At 35.1% G+C, this 20,741-nt stretch overlaps 2 protein-coding genes across 2 annotated transcripts; both read right to left on the reverse strand.

The window, feature by feature from the left end:
* Positions 1 to 1,595: 1,595 nt before the first annotated feature.
* Positions 1,596 to 3,854, reverse strand: LOC120173151. Its single transcript, XM_039180411.1, has 2 exons — positions 1,783 to 3,854; positions 1,596 to 1,657 (listed from the first exon to the last, which is right to left on the reverse strand). The coding sequence occupies exons 1-2, from the start codon at positions 3,788 to 3,790 to the stop codon at positions 1,596 to 1,598; spliced, it is 2,070 nt and encodes a 689-aa protein (XP_039036342.1). The 5' UTR covers positions 3,791 to 3,854.
* Positions 3,855 to 7,544: 3,690 nt separating this feature from the next.
* LOC120173096 (trafficking protein particle complex subunit 8-like) lies at positions 7,545 to 19,929 on the reverse strand. Its single transcript, XM_039180379.1, has 28 exons — positions 19,554 to 19,929; positions 19,331 to 19,425; positions 18,871 to 18,967; positions 18,587 to 18,691; positions 18,258 to 18,420; positions 17,441 to 17,561; positions 17,227 to 17,289; positions 17,065 to 17,145; positions 16,850 to 16,944; positions 16,607 to 16,757; positions 16,294 to 16,380; positions 15,320 to 15,439; positions 15,102 to 15,230; positions 14,927 to 15,024; positions 14,708 to 14,831; positions 14,418 to 14,525; positions 13,788 to 13,929; positions 12,991 to 13,092; positions 12,821 to 12,881; positions 12,607 to 12,673; positions 12,160 to 12,345; positions 11,945 to 12,055; positions 11,136 to 11,297; positions 10,888 to 11,043; positions 9,924 to 10,157; positions 8,684 to 8,848; positions 8,269 to 8,381; positions 7,545 to 8,165 (listed from the first exon to the last, which is right to left on the reverse strand). Exons 1-28 carry the CDS (start codon positions 19,714 to 19,716, stop codon positions 7,616 to 7,618), a joined length of 3,849 nt encoding a protein of 1,282 aa, XP_039036310.1. The 5' UTR covers positions 19,717 to 19,929; the 3' UTR covers positions 7,545 to 7,615.
* Between the last annotated feature and the right edge of the window lie 812 nt (positions 19,930 to 20,741).

Below are 20,741 nucleotides of genomic sequence, written 5' to 3' on the forward strand. Positions count from 1 at the left end.
TTTGGTAATAAAAAATTGTTTTTCTCTTAATGCGTTTCATAATTTAAAGAGTAAACTACGATTTTAGTACCTAAGATATCAGTTTTGATCCATTTTAGTATATAATTTTTTCATTATTTTCAAAATCATGCATAAAGTTTAGTTTTTGTTTCATTTTAACACTCAACATTAAAAATTTTAGTTTTTGTTTCATTTTAGTACCCGTTCAAAATTCATTTGAAAAAATTAAAAGTCTATGTACTAAAATATATCAAAACTGATTGTCTAAGTACTAAATGCGTTAAGTTTTTAACGACGTGTACTAAAATGAAATGAAAACTAAATTTTAGATATGATTTTAAAAAAATTAAAAATTTAGGTATTAAAACGGATCAAAAGTTAAAATTTATGTACTAAATGTGTAGTTTATCTAATTAAAAATTGGGTTAACTAAGCTACTATCACTTAACTTTATGTAGTGTATCGGTTATATTACTAAACTTTCGATTGTTTAAATTATAACATTAAACTTTGATTTGAACTTTAATTTTGATTTTAAATATATCACGGGTTTAAATTTTAACGGTACGATGATGTGGACGGATCTTTTCATCATTGTGATGATGTTGACAAAATGATATCGTTTTGATGCGGTTATTGATACCTAAAACGACATAATTTTAAGCACCAATCTTTAAGGATGTATCTATTTCACCACCAAACTTCAAAAGAAATCTAGTTTTAGACACTGAACTTTCTCATTTGTTACGAACAACTAATCATCTCTTGTCATTGATCGTCATTCGTGACAATATTGAATATCAAAATATTCAATGAAACCCTCCATCCCTCCCATGAACATACTTTGATTTCTATTAATCCATTTAGTGGTATTTATCGGTGCGACGGTTGCCGCGGCTCGTACGATGTTTCGTACGCTTGTTTCGATTGTACGACATTCTTCCATAAAAAATGTCTTGAACTATCCTCTACAACCGATCACCCTTGCCACCATACGCACCAGCTTTCGGTTGTTTTTGATGATTCCGATGAAGAGTTACTTGAATACAACCTGTGTCGACGTATTATTCGATTCGAATTTTATTATCGTTGTGTCCGTTGCAAGTTTTATATGCACCTCAGATGTGCTTGGCCACCACCCATTATTGAGGATAAAGCTCATCACGATCACCCTTTCACTTTGTCGTTAAGACCAAATAATCCCTCCTTTTGTGATGCATGTGGCAACAGGGGAGATAATGTTTCCTAAACTTTAATTAATTAATTACTTTAACTAGAAATATTACCTAATCCGTCCAAATATATAATATTCAATCCATATAATATATTTTTATTCAGTTAAACCCAAATATTTTACAAACATTGAAATTGAATATTACACGATCAATTTAAATCAAATTGAACAACACGACACACAACATTGACATATGATTACAGACACTTGAAACCAATCAGAATAAATAAATCTAAAATATGATTGTCAAGTAAATACTTGAATCAAATACGATACAATAAAGCCAAATCAAATTAAGTAACACAACAAACAACTCCGACATAGGATAACGATCACTTAAAACCAATCCTTTTCAAGCACTTTAAGTGTATATGTGGCCGAGAATTCCTTCATAACCCCATGGGCAGCGTTCTCCAGCTCGAGCTACAATCATGAAGACAGAGCAAAAGTAAAGTTGATGTTAAAACAATATTCAAGATAATAATAATAATAATAGCAACGACGATGTCCGTCATTGAAAAAACAAGAGGAGCTCATAACATACCAACAATCGAAGTGAATGATATAATCACATTCGGTACACTTGACAACTTCATCTTGGCAAGGCTTACCACATCGCGAGCAATAAGGATAACCGTCCACAACCTTACGTACATAATTGAAATCTTTGTGATGGTGGAAGTGATAATTCCGGTTAAAAGCGGCACCGTCTTTGAGAAACGGATATCCTCCGAGAGCACATCTGGAATGAACAGAATTATCGCAAGTTGAACAAGAATAATACAAACGGTATGCATCTCTCTTCTTTTCACAAACATCACAACGAAACTGTTCTGGATCATCTTCCCCATCTTCATTACTCAATTTCAGTAAGTGGCGATCACATTTGTGTCCAACTTCAAGCGGTAATGTGATGCATGCAAAGTCCAAACTAAAACTGCACTCCTTACATCTGAATGCACCAAAATACCTATGATTGTGACCACAACCGTTGCATTTCCCTTTGCATTTTCGATCAAAAAAGAGCACGTGTTGGTGCCCTTCATTCTTGATGGTATAAGGAACTGCGGCACACCTTAGGCAAAACATATGGCCTCTGATATTACTATAAAACAAACCACTGCACCAGCGATAACACAATCTACACACTTCCCAATCCCCGGCTTCAAGGGTGATGGCGTGTAGTTGAAACCAGTGATGTTTGGTTTTGGGTAGCTCAGCACAGGTTTTGTGAAGGAAGAAATCGCACCTGGAACAGTAATAAAACGGGGTCGAGATAGGCAACATGCATCCGTCGCAAGCTCTATCCTCGTCCCCTTTGATCTTGTCTCCTAACACCAAATCGTGCTCATGGTTGAAATGACGTACCTCGGTAGCTTCGCCAAGCTCATTCACCTTGATAACACGGATGCTGGAAGAAGAATCCGTAGCATCATCCCTATCTCCATTTTCTTGATCAATTATGGTGTACAAGGAATCATCCTCCAACACACATTTCACGTGAACCACAAAATTGCAACCTTCCTTCGAACAGCCGTAACATCCATACTCCTTTTTCACGCGCTCGAAACAAATTTGGCAATCTCCATCTTCTCCTTTTTCAAGGAAATACTTGTGGACAAGAACATCATCATGTCGAGCGGCTTTGATCTTCCGCGGCAACGAAGTGCAACTTTTATGGACTTGAAGGTGGCATGTATGACATACATAGGAAACAAACCTACCAATGGTGCCACATGCATCACAAACGAAGGGATCATTTCTAAAAAGCAGGGAGAATTGGTGTTCATGATTCCTGTTAGCTTCAATAATAGGTCTGGATCGAATGCATTCAAGGTGAATATCAAACTTGCAAGCCAAACAACGATACAAAAGATTATCACTATCATTCTTTTGGCAGACTTCACAAAAGAAATTGTTTTCCCTAAAGTGAAGGAAGAGAGTGTGCAAACGGTGGCAAGGGTGAGCAGTTTCTGTGGGTAAGTTATGAAAACATTTTGAATGAAGTTTAATCTTACAACCAACAGAAACATAAATGGGACCCATTAAGGATTCTAGACACCATGAGCAACAGGCTGTTTTGAGTTCATCTTTATGGTTTTGGAGGAAGATGAAGGGAAGCTGGTGGCCATCACCTTTGAACTCATACTTTGACTTGTTTTCTCTACCAATCAAATTCCAAGAAGACACAGAACATTTGGTGCAGAGATAAAACTTGTCAACACAATCGTAACAAGAATAAAAACGAAACTTACATGTTTCCTTGCACATCGCACAAGCTCTCCCTCCATACAGCCACTCTGGTAGTGGGTAAAGAAAAAGACCATAGTGTTGGGGATGCAAAGGGTGTGGCGTAATGGAACTGGGTATTTGGGCACATTCCGGATGGAGGTGAAAGTTGCAGTGTACACAACTAAAGGTTGAGGCTGATATGATCACTTCCCGGCACACCGAGCAAAGAGCTTTCTCATTCTCATCGCCTTGCGCTTCAACCAACACCAAGGGATGACCATGCAAACAATAATATATAGTCTGCTCTCCATTGTCCATCCACATTTTCGAGCAGTGAATGTGATTTAGACGATGAATGAATGAGGGAACAAAAGAAAGCAAGAAAGAAAGAAAGAGTTCTGGCTTTGTTGATGAATTGAATCTTCATCATCGTTGCCAAATATAAAGACTCGTTTATGCTTTTCTTTTCCTGCTTATGCACTTCATTCTTTTCCCGATTAAATCAGGCAAGTATAACCTTGGAATAAATGCTTTAGAATGTAAATTTTTGGAATACAAGCAAAGAATTTTACTTTAATGGCCATCCGTTTTCTTTTGTCTAAAGCACTTAGGCCGTGAAATCATTAAATGCAAATTTAATATTTAATATATTATTATAAAATAGTATATGGTGATGTAAATTGACACGTGATTAAAAATAATCAAACAACAATGAATAGAGATGTGCATTGATTAATAGGCTATCACATCAATTTTGTGAAAAAACAAATTATTAATTTATTTAATATTTACGTTAGATGTACATCAATTTAACAAAAAGAAGAAGAAATATTTACTTTGAGAGTTAAATTTAGGGTAAATTACATAAACAGATATTAAAATATTAATATTTTTTACAGTACTAAAATTCAAAAAATAATAAATGATCATTAATGTTATTTTTTTTTTGTAACAAAGTCAATCATTCCGCCGCTAATAACTGTTATTCTAATATTAGCTGACCCTTATTCCCATATGTAATGGGGTAAAAGGGAGGTACGATAGTAGGTTGTCCCCAACGTCAGGTTGAGAGCAGCTTCCGTGGGAAACCTCCGAATTATGAATTGCCCATCGTAGAATTCGATCCCACGACCACAAAGTTAAGAGTCTTGCGCTCTACCAATTGAGCTGGACGGGCAATCTTTGACTTGTTTAATAAAAAAAGAATCATAGAGAAGAAATGAAAGGTACGACGGAATATGAGTTGTTTCCTGAATTTAAAAGGAATTCGTTTGCTTGCGGAGGAAATTGAATTGAATAAACACTTACTTGTACATTTCTTTTTCTGCTATGCACTTCATTCTTTTACTGAGTAATTAGGCAAAGTATAACCATAGATGCTTTAGAATGTAAATTCTTTGGAAAGAATTTTTACGTTAATGGTCTTTCTTTTTCTTTTCTCTAAAGCATTTAGACCGTGAAATCATTAAATCTAAACTTAAGTTTTGATTTTCTTTTGTAAAAATGACAATTCGTTGACAATTTAAATGTATTTCTCGTATTAATAGGATTGATTCAAGCGGTAAGCAGCTTGATATCGCTTAAGTAAGGTCTTAGGTTTGAGTCTTTGTGTATGGAGAAAATCTCCGCTGAGAGACTCACCTATCAAAGCAAGGTATGCGACCCAGATCGATTCAGATTAATTAGGGTGAAGCCTTGGAACTGTGAAGGGCAACAAAAAAAATGTATTTCTCCATTACTGTGACATAATACTATACATCATCAAATAATTTAAACTATAAAAATATATTATTATAAAATAGTATAAGGTGATGTAAACTCACACACTCCTAAAAAGGGTAATTACACCATTCTTTATTGAATTTTACTCTCTCTCCTATTTCAATCATTGTACTCTCAATATTTTTAATTTACTCACTAAACTTTTGAATTGCTCCTGTTTTGGTCACTACAAATTATTTTATTATTATTATTCAATGACATGTCATATTAAATATAAAAATAATTTAAAACAAATAATATATTATTATTATTATTATTATTATTAAATTTAAAATGATTTAAAATAATCATCGTCCCTTCTTGTTACCGTCGATCACCATTTAGGTTTAATTTTATATTTAAATTATTTGTATATTAAATAATAATAATAATAATAATAATAATAATAATAAATGGCATGTATCAAGATAATAATAAAATAATTCAGAGTGACCAAAATATGAACAATTCGAAATTCAGTGAGTAAATTGAAAAAATTGAAAGTGCAATGAATAAAATAGGAGAAAGAATAAAGTTCAGTGATGAATGATTTAGTTTATCCTAATAAAAATAATCAAGCAACAACGAAGTAAATATGCATTGACTTTAGGCTATCACACCAATATTGAAGATAATTCTAGCCATGATCACCCTTTCACTTTGTTATTAAAACCAAATAACCCCTTCTTTTGTAATGCATGTGGCGAGCAGGGAGATAATGTTTCCTACATTTGTTCTACCTGCAACATTCAAGTCCATAGAGGTTGCACTTCGTTGCCACGTCACATTACAATTAGTCTCCCATCCCCATCCCCTTTCTCACTGCTTTTTCCTTTGTATTGATCACAATGATTCTAGAGTTTGGGACTGATTTCTAACGCTACCAGTTCATCTGATAGTGGAACCTTGAACTCATCTAAGAGGCCAAATGCATGTGGCTCTACATTCTCAGAGTCATCAGAGGTCAGCATGTACTCCAGGGGTGACCTCGACCACCACTTCTTTATCGACCATCTCGGACTATCGGTCCAGTCTCTCCCATCGATGATCAACGATCGTCGAGGCACTCTTATGGTTGCAACCGCCGACAGCCGTTGCAACCCGAAAGTTTGACATCGATGCGGGGGTTATTGTGGGATTCCGTGCTAACCAAAAACCACTTTTCCCCCGCTGCAGCAACCGAGGGAAGATCTTGGGTTTGCATTAGCTCCTATAGGGGGTTTTATAGCACAGGCTTTGGTTGCTAGGCAAATCATTCTTGGCTCAAGTAAGCTCTTCTTTGCCACTGGTTGAAGATGCTGAGACCTTAATATATATATATATATATATATATATATATATATGGATCAGACTATATGATGGGGTGTTTCCATTTGATCCATTAAAAACTATGGAAGTTTGGTTATGGTGTTTGTAATCTTAAATATGATGAATATGTGGTGTTCATGAATCATGATTGGTTATGGTGTTATGTTTGTCAACATAATAGTGTATTGAAGGATATGATATTTCTATTTTTAATTTGTTTTTCATGTTTTAGTTTATATGTTTAAGTAAAAATTTTAAATAGATTGATTTTTTTTATTTAATCAAACTTTTCGTACAATAATCGAATCATCTGAGCATAGCATAATTAAGTAAGGGGTGGGAGGGGCCGTGCCTTGTACCGAAATATTTGTCTATTGTCACTTAGATATATGTTATTTTAATGATAAAGTACACAAATAGTCTCTAATTATATAAATACTATTTTGTTAAATCTTCTGACTATTTGTAACTTATTTCGTTATAAAAATTTACGAACGTTTGAGCTGGACGTTACAAGATGATTGATCATTTTATAATTTTTAATAGTCCCCAAAACTCATCATTTTGGTTTAAAAAATTAACTAACGTTTGAGCTGGACGTTAACATGTTGACTGATATATGATAGTTATTTGAGATTATGAGATCAGATTTTATCATATCTGAGTCACCGGGTTAAACGTCCAACTCAGATTACTATAATTTTTTTAACAAAAACGACAAATTTAAAACATATGAATACTCAGATGACTACTTTGTAACTTTTAATAGTCGAAAAACTCAACATCTTATAGTTAGGAGACCATTTTGTAAATTTTAATAGTCAAAGGACTCAATAAAACATTATCTTATAATCAAGAGACCATTTGTGCATTTATCAATTTAGGTTTAACCGAATTATCCTCTTTACTCAAAATAATTCTTGGTTCATTTACATGCAATAATAACAAAATGAAATAAACAAATTCTTTTTTCTTTTATACCAAGAATTGTACAATGTAGGCACCATCATTGTGAAATTACAAAAAAAATACTACAAACCAAAGATCTGATCAGTAATGGTGCATCGATGAACTACCTTTTCAAGTATGTTCGAGCACGATAAGGTAATACGGATGCCCTTGGAGGGATCCGGACGACTTGTTCCCTCCTCCTTGGTTTACCTCGTCGTTAACGGGCGTAAGATCCCAATTCAAAACGTAGTTCGACAAGTCGTATATCCCGGGAGCGAAAGCACAAATCTGAAGAGGGATTTCGGAGGTCGACCTAGGTTGAAGTGTGAGTTTAGTAGAGCTCGACCCTGACCAAATGAACTGGGGGACACTTTCGAGGGATAGTGACTTGGAAGATCGTGTTGCAAGGGCTTCGTTTGTGATGATCTTTGTATCGCTGGCAATGGGAATATCCGACCACCCCGTTTGGTTTTCCGGAGGGTGAGATGCAGTGGCATCATCTTTGGGTTGGCTGTTACTACTGGGGGAATCGAAGGTGTTGATATGGACTGATGCGACTGAACCGGAGGAGTTGGTTATAGTCATCTTCAAATTTACTGCACATAGAGGGGCTGAGAAGTTATGTTGAATGGTCCGAGGTCCATCTACTACCCATGATATTGGACTCATGCTAGAAAGACTGCCAGAGAAGAAAACAGGAAATCAAAACAAACATCGGAAATACGATTCATCTACCGATTCATCGTTAAAAGTTGTTGAGGACTTGCAGTTACCAGTCTTACCTGCAATCACAAGCATGATGAGACAAGACAAGTGGCGTATTTCGAGCACCGGAATCAATATTACCCTTCGGCAGTTGAGTGATGAAAATGAAATCAACTTTATATTCATACCCCTGGTCCATGAAAAAAACATAAGCTGAAAGAATCAGCTGGCTAGTGTAAAAGATCCAAAGAACTAACAAATAACCAATCCGATCTATTCATACGAAAAAGGCAACATTGTCGTCATGAGAAATAATATATGCTCGAGAATCGGGAATAAAGTGGTGATATAGATAACGAGACGATCTAACCTTAGTAAAATTCTGAATTTCATGGTAATAAATGGGGTATGATAATCAACATTAGGATAAAAGTTCCGCTCCAATGGATCGGTTATAGGAACGAATAGCATAATGGCAAGAATGTTACCAACCTGAGATGACACTCCCTGGCACGATCTTTCACAATCATGGAAATCTGCCAAAGGTGAACTCGATACATCAAAGGGGGGTTCACTACTATCCCGAGGGCCCAATCTTACATCACTTTGAAAAAGGGAAGGTGGAGTACTATCTTCAGAAGTAGATGACCTCCGATCCTGAAGGAAAATCAGAGTAGAATTTTAACTGGTGAAAAAGCTGAAAGAAAAAAACAAGTATTACTTGGCAATCGAAGTATCCAAGATGACGAACAAACCTTTAAGTCTCTAACTATGTGGCCTATAGCAAACTTAAAGGTTATGAGGTTGATAGACAAATATAAGGTGGAATTACAACTTATGCAAATGGACAGCGACCGAGCCCCAGATTTAACCCTTGCCTGATCATTTTACAGTTTGTTAAGTTTTTATCGATCAGCACTAAAGTTGGCTTAGGTTCAAAGGAATACCATCATGATCTAAAGTTACTAGTATCGGTGGGGTTCTCCGCAATTCGGATGGGTTGCTGCTAGGGTCCTTCTCGAAGCCCTCTGGCCCTGGTCCCCTGTCCTAGCTAAATTGTTGGCTGTCAAAGCTGGTCTGCTTCCTTTCGTGGAGTCGGAGTGGAGCTCGAAGGAGGTTAATTCTAGAAAGTGATTGTGCAAACGCTTTGGATTTGATAAAAAAAATCCTGGTTCTTGTCCTAGTGTCTTTGAATCTTTAGTGAAAGAAATAATCGAGATTGTTGTCAACAAGAATGTTATTATTAAGAACATTCAGAGATGTGTGAACTGGGAAGCGGATGGCTTTGCTAAGTTAGGAATTGGTTGATAGCTCCTTTGTGCTTTGTTGTTATTGGTTGTTAGATAGTTGGTTAGGTTCTTGGGCTGGTTATGTTTTCTGTGTTTTTTGTACCTATGGATGATATTGATTTCTTAATAAAACTGAGGTACTCTTTTACTCCTTCCTATGTTCATGGAGATACTTTATAGTGTTTCTTCGGATACGAAGGGGGGTTTTTATGAGACCTCCCATTTCTATAAAAAAAATTGTGTCCCATGGAACCAACGGGAGGGTATTTTGATCAAACACCCTCTGGCCCAAAAAAAGAAAAAAAAAAGTCGCAAAATGCTAGCTTTGCACATGTAACATCCTAGTCATTATGAAACTTCGATGAACAAAGGAAAACTAGTGCATAAATATTTTATACCGGACGACTAATCCAAGGTGCAAGTTCATGTATAGTTGTACCAACCTTAAGCATGAAGAAACATGAAAGTGATTGACCAGCAAATAAAGATTGAGAAGGTAAGATGCTATCAACAGGTTGAAGCAATGAGATATCCCAGTGCTGCCCAACAGATGACAACTGATGAACCTGGAAGCATTCAGAACTGGTCTTGTTGACAACATCCATGCGCAAGAGGAACTCTTGCGATTGTGATGGGCGAGCACTAAGTTCAAATGATACATCCAACGATGGTAAAACCTAGCAGAGATGAAGAGAAAAAGTTAGAATGGCCAGGTAGCCAACTGACACGTATAGAGGCCGAAGGACACATGATCAATAAAACATCACTCATATGAATACATGAGAAACATATTGACCCTTTAAAAGAACAGTTAAGAGATCAAGCAAGAAACAACCCAAGTGAACTATATTTGGATAACATAATATGGAAGGATTGCTTCTAACATAATTGGCATTTGGCAAGTATCAAGGGTATTATTAAGAAAGTTTTGCCTGACTACCACCAGCTGACATACATTAGCATTTTACTATTCTCAAATTAGTTTCGAATTTAAGTACTTAGAATATGATTTATTAAGAAGTGGGTGGTTATGAGTTCACAATGATTTAAATATTTCATGAGGAAATTCAAATGCATGAAGTTAGCACTCAACTAAACTTCCATATAATTTCTATTGAACTAAATTCTAACAGATATTTTCTAGCAATTAGCCGCAGCATATTGCTGCCACAACCATTTTCTTTTTCCACAGATTAAAATGTCGTCCGTGCGCTACAATAAATAGATTAAAATGTTGTTGAGTGTACCTTTTACCTTTGTACTTTACAAATCGATTTCATAAGACAAAAGCTAAATAAAGACTAATCAAGAAACAAATCCACATTTAAGCTACCAATGGAAATAATACAGTAAAAGCTAGGTAAAAGAATCAAACTAGGAAACAGCCCTCTCTATTCAAGGACTTACCTGCAAATTATAATGCATGCGTAGAGTGCGATATTTCATGATGCTTGATCCTTCCGTTTCATAATATATTGTAATGTACAAAGGAATATTTCCGGGAACAGCAGCATGAAACCAAAGAGGCCATGATAATGATGTTTCCTCCTGCACTGATACATCCTGAATTCATAGATAAATGTAAAATATATGGACGACAAGGTACTACAAACTTGATATAAACTGTCAGCAAAGAATGCACAGTGAAACAGTACCTCAGGAAAGTGAAAGACATTCTGCGACATTTTATTACCATTAGTATGCCCACCGCTTTTCTCAACATTCACCTTTTTTAAGCAAGCAGGAAAGTCTACATTCAATTCCCTTTGATTCCCAGCATATAGGAATCTGCGATTGCTGATCTTCATCTTAAGGTTCTGTCAAAACATTATTATAACCCACATTATAAAATAAATAACCATTAAAATAATCTGCGCAATAAAAAGACACACGACATCAGCCTGAATGTGCATATATGAGGGAAACTGCCGTAATTAGTCCCTGCCAAGCTCAGGCATCACTTGAGGCTAGACCAAGCAAACTAAATGGAACATGTGAGGGGCCCGCCCCACACCCCAAAACAAATGATCCAATGGCAATATAGGTCCCTACAAGTATAAAAATTAGATAAATCAAGCCTATCCTCTCACCAATTTTTGAGTTTAATACTTAATGGGTGCTTTTAGTTTTGAAGTTAGGTCATTTCGTCCCTCCCATGGTTTGATCCTGGTTCCGTCCCTGCAAATAGTACATGCATATAATAGATAACCACAAAATTTAACATGATTATGTTGCTCCATAGTTCAACCATTGATCAAGTAAAGACAAATGACCCACTATTATCAACTTGATGCCAGGGGCACTCTGGGCTAGCTAGCTTTCATTACTCTAGGAAAATGACACCCATACAAATACAAGACAAAGATGCATACTGATTTTTTTTTAGAATGAGACAGTTGACATTAACTCAGTCAACGGCAATATGGAAAGACTATAACGCTAAAATGGGTAAAGAAAACTGTACCTTGACAGGAAACTTTGATTGGTTACTTAGTTCCAACACAAGAGGCCGCAAGTCTCCAGCGTAAGTTTTTTTTGGTAAAGAATGAATAAAACCCTCAAGTCTGGGCGTACTCTAGACATTCATTAAAAAATTGTGCAAGTTAGACCCAGTTCAACAAGGGGGTGAGAGACTGAGGGAGACAACAACAAGAGCAGATTCAGAGGAAACATGTGCACCTTAATCACTAGAAACTTCAAGTCATTGCTAGGAGAATGCTTAGCCTTTCTTTTTCCCTTGACAACTCTTCTGTTCACAGGGTTGGACTCAAAATTACATAAACCTACCACTGAACTAGACAATTTCCATTTCACACCAACTATTTTCAGAATGCCTTCTATTCTTGGAGTAACAGTAAGTTGCACCTAAAAAAAAGATACAGCAAATGTTAAGAAAAGTATAGTAACTTATGAGAAAAGTGTTTTAATTATGGTACACCAAGGATAAGAACATCAATTAGGTTATATATATTCTTCTTCATAATTTTAATTTCCTACACAAGTCTATAACAGTCCATAAAACCAATTAATTTTTTAGAAATCTTCACAAATATAATTAATGTAGATGACAATTCATACTAACACCCCCATCTGTAAATTATTCGAGTATTCCTGTAAAATACGCACCAAGGTTGTTTCACCCCCTTCTAATGAAAAGTCAACATCAGATAAAATCAAAGACGAATTAATATCCCTGCAGTAATCATGCAAACACCTATATCAGCAGTTGAATAAAACAATGAAATATTGGAATCTCCTAACAGGGAGAATATTGTAAAAAAAATCAATGCATGTATGCATATATACACCCATATATAGGAACACACACGGCAACACATACCCGGTGGAGGTTGATGTTTTGCTTTCATTTTCCGGGAGCTCAATGTTTGAACTATTAGCATCTGTGTGGTAATTGATGTAACAAAAACAATTATGATCAATATAGAGTTGAAAGGAACGATGAAAGAAATAAGGCTTTAAAGAAAAAGTTAATAGACTTTGAAAACTTGCCTTCTTCAGGATTTGCAGAGAGCTCACACATCAGAGAAACACTTGAGACAGAAATAGGGATTTGCAGAGGGTTTTTAAATTCAATATCCACTTTTATTGCTTCTGCAAACAGATGAAGAATGTACCACCAAAAAAACCCATCAATGCAACAATAAATTACACCTATTACATATTCTCCGTTATCTACATTTGAAATTCCTCGACTCTAGTTTAGGAAAGGATCGGTACAGGAAATCTAAATTGAACTATAAATCCCTGAAAAATTCTCAGTCACTGCCAATAGCATTATTGCCAATACAAAGAATATAAGTTCATGTAGTACATATGAATCAAGTTCATGCACTAGCTATAAATCCTTGACAATTCTCACTCGCATCCAATAGATTTTTGCCAACACAGAATATAAGCTCATGTAGCATAAGTGAATCAATTTTCAAGCATTCTATCCTAAAATTCCAATAGTCATACTCCAAATATTTAAAAGACAGTTGAAGAAGAGAATTTCCTAATATAAAGAATACATCGGTAAAGAGAATTTGCATAAAGCAATAAGAACCTTGAACACAAAATTAGCAGTAAAGGATCCCTTGGTTCAAGTTTGGGCCTATCAAGTTAGTTAGGAAACAATAAACTATGAAGCTGGCCTCACTGCCTAATATTTGTAGTATGCATTGTTGCTAAAAAACAGCAAATTTGAACCAGCTACCAGCCAAAAACCTTCCAATTATTTGTTTTGACAGAATTCTAAGTTTAGAAAACAATTATTAACATCAGATATTGTATTAACACCTTCATACCTCCTGCCACACAAATATTTGATTCTTTATACTTTCGTGGTATATGCTTTGATTGTAAGTCCAGCCAGTTGGACCTGGAAGTAGACAATGATGGGATTATGTCTTCCTCCAGTGAACGCCATACACTTTCTCTGACACTAGCCTGAAAAGAATGAAACACCTATGAGTCTATTACATTGTGCTCAAATAATCTTACTTTCGAAACAAACTAGTTAAGCATATCAGTGAAGTATGGAGAGAATATGTTGTTTATGATTACAAATAGATTTAAGTAATTCCATGCAAAAAAACCACAATAAAAGTAAATCGAACTAACAAGCCTTAAGCCAATATGTTTAGGGTTGGCTACAAGTATCAAGACTAGAAGCATCTATGTCAGAAAATTGAATGCCCCTCCAAACATTCTTATCCACCACCATCCTCTTTTCAGGTTTTAATACTTCCATATCATTATTTATGTCTGCTTTTCATGCATGCACAATCCATCAATAAACAGTTACGTTAACAAGGAAAAGGGTTGGTGTGTATGTGTGTATTTTTTTTTTTGGGGGGGGGGGGGGATTGTTCTTTCATTGACATTGAACAAAAAAATCACAATTCCAGATAAGAACAAATAATAATTCCACTTACAGCTTCAGAAGAGGCATTAGTCCTACGATCTTCAAAAATGACCTTAAGGGAGGAAATGTTGATAACAGGCAACTGAAGTTTCACCACCTCAAATGTCCTCCCACTTTTCTGTATCATCCATGAGAAAAAAACAATTAGATAACCCTGTTAAACTTGCACGTTACAAACTAATAAGACAAGCCTAATTTTCAAACACGGGGTAAATTTTCTACGATCTAAGAAGTCCCTATATCTTTTCAGATTCCTCAGTCAACAAAGCACAATGGAAATCAAATTAACTTCTGATCCACCTGGACAATCTGAAGAAAATCTCTCAGAAATAGCTCCTGTGTTGATTTAGACTGACAAGTGCTGGCCAAAACTTCCAGCATATGAGAGACAGCAACATCATACGTGGCAAGTAAAGCATACCACCTATATCAAGTGAGTTTTATTAGAAAAAATCCACACTAAAACTCTGCAACAACTTCATTCATATAGGATCAAGCGGCACCATATATGAAGCTTACTGTCCAATGTGGAAATGAACATGATCTTTAATAAGACTCCAAGTGGTTCCCTTATAAACAGGTATAGCACTTCTATACGTGCGAATCGCATGCTTAATCTGAAGAAGACATTGTAAAATATTAGAAGAGGGAGGATTTAATATATATTCCCAGAATACTTGAGGGTTTTGAATACCTGATCACTTTTTTTGTAATGATCGCCGGAGAGAACAAGATGAAACCCATATTTATGCAACATTGGTGGTTTTGATAACAAGTAACAAAAAGATGCTTGCTCAAGCATCACAGCCGAATGTAAAGTATCCTAAGGGGAGAAAACAAAAGAGGTTGTGAATTGCGAGTGGCAGATAATATGCACTTGTCCAAAGCAATTCCTAGGAAATAGAACACTACCTCACCACAAATGCGGAAATAAACAGTGGCAGCTTCTTTAAACTGGTCTCTTGTCTTCAGCATCTCTACCCACCAAAGACCACATCTGGTAGCATTTCGTCGACCCGCAGATCCAAGTTTCTGCATTTATTGAATGAATAAAGGAAAAAGAAAAATCAATGAGAGGAATTAAAACTTAGTTGGAGTTTGCTACATATAAAAGTTTAACCTGATATCTTCCAAATGTTACCACAATTGATCCTAATTACTTACGCAAACCAATATAAGACTAGCTCGATCTAGCAAAACAAAAATTCCCAAATAATCCCCAAGACTGTAAGTACTTTAAAATGTTAACTACTGGACCAGTATATAAGGAAACAACTATGATAATCATTTTTCATATACCAAGGGGCATTTTTTACTGTTAAAGAACCCATTAAGTTTATCCCTGGCTTATCAAGAAAACATCCACCTGACCTAGCTATTGCAAGACACAATCCCCATCCACCACAAATGACATTCGGAAGACTTCACCAAATTTGTCCAATGTCATTCGCATGATAACTTCTTCAATTCCCAGCCAACACATAAATCTCATTCATGGTTCAAACCTAATTGTTAATCTAAAAGCATGTATCCACACCAACTATAGCAAAATGGATGTAAAAGATGCTGTTAATTTGAGGAATAAATGTCTATATCAAAAAGATCCTTCGGATATAAAGCAAAATAATTATTATATCTAGAATTAGTTCACTTAAATTTAGTAGTTTCTATTTCTTTCATATACGTATCAATGAATCAATTTTCTTCTTCAGCTTAAAAATCAAGGGTTCCATGCATGGATTGCTTTTAAGAAAATAGAGGTACTTTAAGGAAAGCTATAAGAAAATCCCTACAAATCATATGACAAAATATGTTCAGTTCTAAAGCCCAAAATAGTTACAAGAAAAAAGAAAAGAAAAAAAAGAGGAGCCAAGAACTATACATACTAAATAAGTATTAAATGCATTTTCCATGCAATACTCTGCATCTTTTCTTGATTGATCAAGCATGAAGTTGGTAAGTCCCATCATCTCCTGAAGAAATGAACAAGACATGATAAGGTTGCAAAATAGGTAAAATAAATCCATAAGCAAGCCCAAATATACAGTAAAAGGTTTTCATGAGATCTATTTCAAAGAGAATAAACAGAAATACAAGCTCTCCATTCACGTGAAGCACAAGCCAAGAAAGTGAAAAGAAAAAACAATCAATGTAGAAAACGGAGTAAATGGTATTGAGAGAGTGAAACTTTCAAATAACCTGCACACCAGCATAGCGCTTCCAGGCTTTATCAATCTTATAATCAGTGGAAATTAGGCGATAATTTGATAGTGCAAATTCATAGTCTCCTAACATGAATGCATAGTCACCTAAAATTCTAATCTGAGATTCAATCGAGTTAAAGGTATACCTGTGAACAAAGGAAATAAAACAAAATTAGGATAAACTCAAGAAGAAACGAGAAACAGATTTGAATCTGAATGAATGAACAGCATCACTTACACAGGACCATTAGGGGTATCTATTGTTTCGTCTTTCCCTTTCCTCCACCACAAGTTCTTAATTTGGTTCCTAAAACCTTTCCTTGTAGCAGAAACCTAATTTTGATATGAAAGAAAACAAGAGGAATAAGAACATTATTTGAGAATTTAAGGGGGGAAAGCAATACATTGAAATTCTGATACGAATATGATGAACCAAGTTGGGGAGCTAAATACCTGTTGGTTCAACACACGTATCTTTTGTTCCATGTAAGGAATGATATGTTTAGATGATAATTCTTGAAGAAAATCCTTTATCTGTTACCAAAGAATGCAACCATAAGTAGAATTACAAACAAAAGTATCCAATAATATCAGATCAAGGAGTTGGAAAGTTACCTCATTCAGGTCATCAAGATTGGGGAAACCACCAAGATTTTCAGTAGGTAAAGCATCGGGTTTCTGTCACAAAAGTAAACGAATTAAAGCATTAGACTGACTTTATCATATACTTTAGCTAGCACCTTGAATCAACACAAGATTCAGCTAACATTTTCCTATGAACAAGTATAAAAACTGAAAGATAATAATCCCTCAGAGTTAAGTAATTTACAAATAGCGCCCATGGGTTATCTTGATGTTGGATATTCCCATTTTGAGAAGAATTAATGCAAATTATTTGACAGTCATTTTGGCCAAATGCATTTCTCATCTCAGCCAAAAGTTTAGTAGCCCTGCAACCAAAAAGGAAGTTAAAATAACATTCAGCTGGCTGCGCTACAGATCTTACCATATATTCATTTGCTCATATGACATCCACTTAATTAACTGAAATATATAGAAATATTATTGTTTAGTCTATACCAGGTCTTTAGCTACCTTTGTGTTGATTATGTTATCAAAACTATGCAACAATCAAGCAGAACTAATAAGAAAATCCTGAATGGCATAAATTCAATGTAAATTGGTCTGAAATTGACTTCCCCAGCCTAAACAAAAGTCCAGTCTATTTCAATTTTCGCATTATGGTGATCCATTTCCTACAAGCTTCTTTGAGGATGTTTTTTACCCAAATCATTCTATTTGTCTTAATCCAATTAAAGAAGGTTTCTTCATACATGATGGGAATCTCAGTGGTTTTTTACTATTCAAACCCATTTTCTTGCTCATTCTTCACAAAGTCTCATTTCTTAACACGTATAGCTGGTTGGTAAATCTTCTGCATTCAATTAGGATGAACATCAATATTCTTCCAAGTCATACATGCAGCTTTTATATGTCTAAATAAGAAACTTAAGCCTATACAGACATGCATATTTTTCAATCATAGCAAGATAAGAAATTCTAGCAATCATAGCTGTTAAACAGCATCATTGTCGTGCTTTTACTTAATAATTTCAATCATAGCAAGATAAGAAATTGTAGCCTACTTATCTAAAGGACCATCTTGATTATCATGCACAAGTAAGTAATGCTTCAAAATCTTTGGGTCCATTGCACCATCATTGATAAGAGAGGGCAATTTGTTGGTGTTAAAGAGGTCTACAAATCTGTTTATAGGTCCATCATCCTTCGAGGACACAACCAAAAGGCCTACAAATCATTTTGGACAAGAAATAATCAACTGAATGCAATATGGTGTCCAGGATAAACATTTTAATGAAACACGTAAGTGAAAGAAACAAGATTAGTAGATCTTAATCATGCAACAGGAAAACAAAAAGGGAAGAAATTTCTCGGATAAATTTCCAAAGCTTACATGCCACAGGATGGTCAAAAGCTTCATGGTCTGAAAAAGACAAGGTACGTACAAGCTCTTTGTTAAAAAACTGAAACCATGATGGTAAAATTTCAGATTCAGGCCCTGCAAAAAAAGTACCATTTATAAATCAAAGCAGCAAGGTGAACTTTTAATAAAACCACAAAAGAAAGGGCAAGCAATGAAATCAGACAATCTCAATAGTATATTGAAAATGAAAAACTAGCCACTAAGGAAAGATATTGCTAGTATGCTAAAAATATCAAAATCAAATATAAACTTACTAGATAGAATATCGTTAAATTGAGATGGTTCTGAAGATTCAAGAAAGTTTTTCTCTCCTGCATGGGTAATAACCTGCTTTAGCCTCTCTTTTGCTACCTAGGAGATCAAATCTTAGTTTCAGAACAGAAAAAAATAAAAAACTGAAGATGAAAATTATAAATTGATTGAAATTGCAGGCAAACTAGGGAGCTCAAATCCACCAACTTGGTTCCAAAACCCATCAACTCCTCTCATCAGTTTATTTTGCAATGAAAAACAAAACCCTCAAATCAAATCAACTAAAATACAGATTCCATTGTTCCAAAGCAAAAATACTTGATCAATGCAAACAGAAACTGCTCCAGGTAGCTTCCAGCTCAACCAGTACTGATTCCAATTCATACCAATTGAATTCAACTAATCAAAACATTTACCACTACATTATTAAGCTACAAAACTGATGAGCTAAATAGAAATTACCTCCAGATTCGGTTGTCGAACATCCGAGGAGTAAAGAAAGCGCAATTTGAACTTCCGCAGCCTGTAGGGTTGATCACTTGCCGTCCGTACAGGCACTGCCACAAAAACTCAGATAAGTAACAAGCAACCAAAAAAAAAAGAAATCACCTTCAAATGTGAGATTCACAGACACAAAAGCACGAATAAATGCATATAATACAATCCGTGAATAAAAAAATTTCACCGTCAATGTTTGTGAAGTCGCAGAAAGGGGAGAGCATCTGGACGAAGGAGATTCCGTTCTTGAGGCAAGCTTGTTCAACAAGTTGAGTGCTGAGCACCATAACCACGGGAGTGATCTCCTCCAATAGCATTTTTCCAAGTGGCGTGTTGGCCGGATCCGCCATCACTCTCTCCCTCTTCCTCTCCTCCGATTACCGTTTTGGCGGGAAGCTGATGAGTCGGCTGTGATTTCTGGGCGAGTTGACTCGGGGACTTTGAAGAATCAATTAGATCAGTGCAGGAGAATATAGCCTTCTTCTTTCAGCGGATTCTTCGATCAGATATTTTCTTGGTGTCAAATTAAGGTTTCGAATTTGTGACAGAGAGCCATCGAGAGAGCGAGCGAGATGGAGAGAGATCGAAGAAATGAACATAAACGATGATGGCCATAGCAAACCCAATCCAACATTTTCAACTGGGCCAATAATTTCAAATTGATATGGATCAGGCTCGCTGTGAACATTTAATTTATTTTTATGAAATTAAATAATATTTGGATGGGTAAATTACAAATTTCATCACCAAACTCTATTTCTATCTTAGTTAGCTCACTGAACTTTAAAAAAAATAATTTACTCACTAAACTTAATATGTTAGATTTTTTTGTCACTCTGCAGTTAAATAGTTAACAGGTTAAAACAACACCGTTTTAAAAAAAAAATTCACCAAAACGATATATTTTGTATCTACATAAAAGTCCATTTATAACGTCGTTAGTGAGAAAATGATTGAGTGACAAAAAAACTAATACATTAAGTTCAGTGAAAAAATTGAAAAAAAAATTAAAGTATAATGAATAAAATAAGAGAAAGGATAAAATATAGTTACAATAATTTATCAAATCTATTTGGATTCGAGAATTTCGTCATTCAACTCTATTTACTTTTGGAGATAAAAGTTTCATATTTTTTAGCCAAAAAAATTTAACTTTAAACTCAATGTATATTGCGCAGCTCGAATCCAAATTATTTAGAAAGAACAATTTTTTTATACTAAATTAGGTTTACTCAATACCATTATTGTAATAATAAGACTACTTATATACATTATTGTTATATTTTTTTATTAATATAGAGTAAATACAATATAGAATAAATCTTTCGACGTTGAATGTTTACACCTGCCATCTATGATGCTTTAACCCGAGTCC

Source organism: Hibiscus syriacus, unplaced genomic scaffold, assembly GCF_006381635.1.
Source record: "Hibiscus syriacus cultivar Baekdansim isolate YM2019G1 unplaced genomic scaffold, ASM638163v2 tig00111941_pilon, whole genome shotgun sequence".
In the NCBI taxonomy this organism is placed as follows: domain Eukaryota; kingdom Viridiplantae; phylum Streptophyta; class Magnoliopsida; order Malvales; family Malvaceae; genus Hibiscus; species Hibiscus syriacus.

What these genes read in the sequence shown, in the direction of transcription:
- LOC120173151 (XM_039180411.1), bottom strand. Translation starts at nt 3,790, where the DNA reads ATGTGGATGGACAATGGAGAGCAGACTATATATTATTGTTTGCATGGT. An exon ending in TTATATCATTCACTTCGATT is followed by an intron (nt 1,658 to 1,782) that starts GTTGGTATGTTA and finishes TCATGATTGTAG; the next exon opens with CTCGAGCTGGAGAACGCTGC.
- LOC120173096 (XM_039180379.1), bottom strand. Translation starts at nt 19,716, where the DNA reads ATGGCGGATCCGGCCAACACGCCACTTGGAAAAATGCTATTGGAGGAG. An exon ending in TGAAGTTTCTAGTGATTAAG is followed by an intron (nt 12,056 to 12,159) that starts GTGCACATGTTT and finishes ATGAATGTCTAG; the next exon opens with AGTACGCCCAGACTTGAGGG. An exon ending in CATGTTTCTTCATGCTTAAG is followed by an intron (nt 8,849 to 9,923) that starts GTTGGTACAACT and finishes ATTTTCCTTCAG; the next exon opens with GATCGGAGGTCATCTACTTC.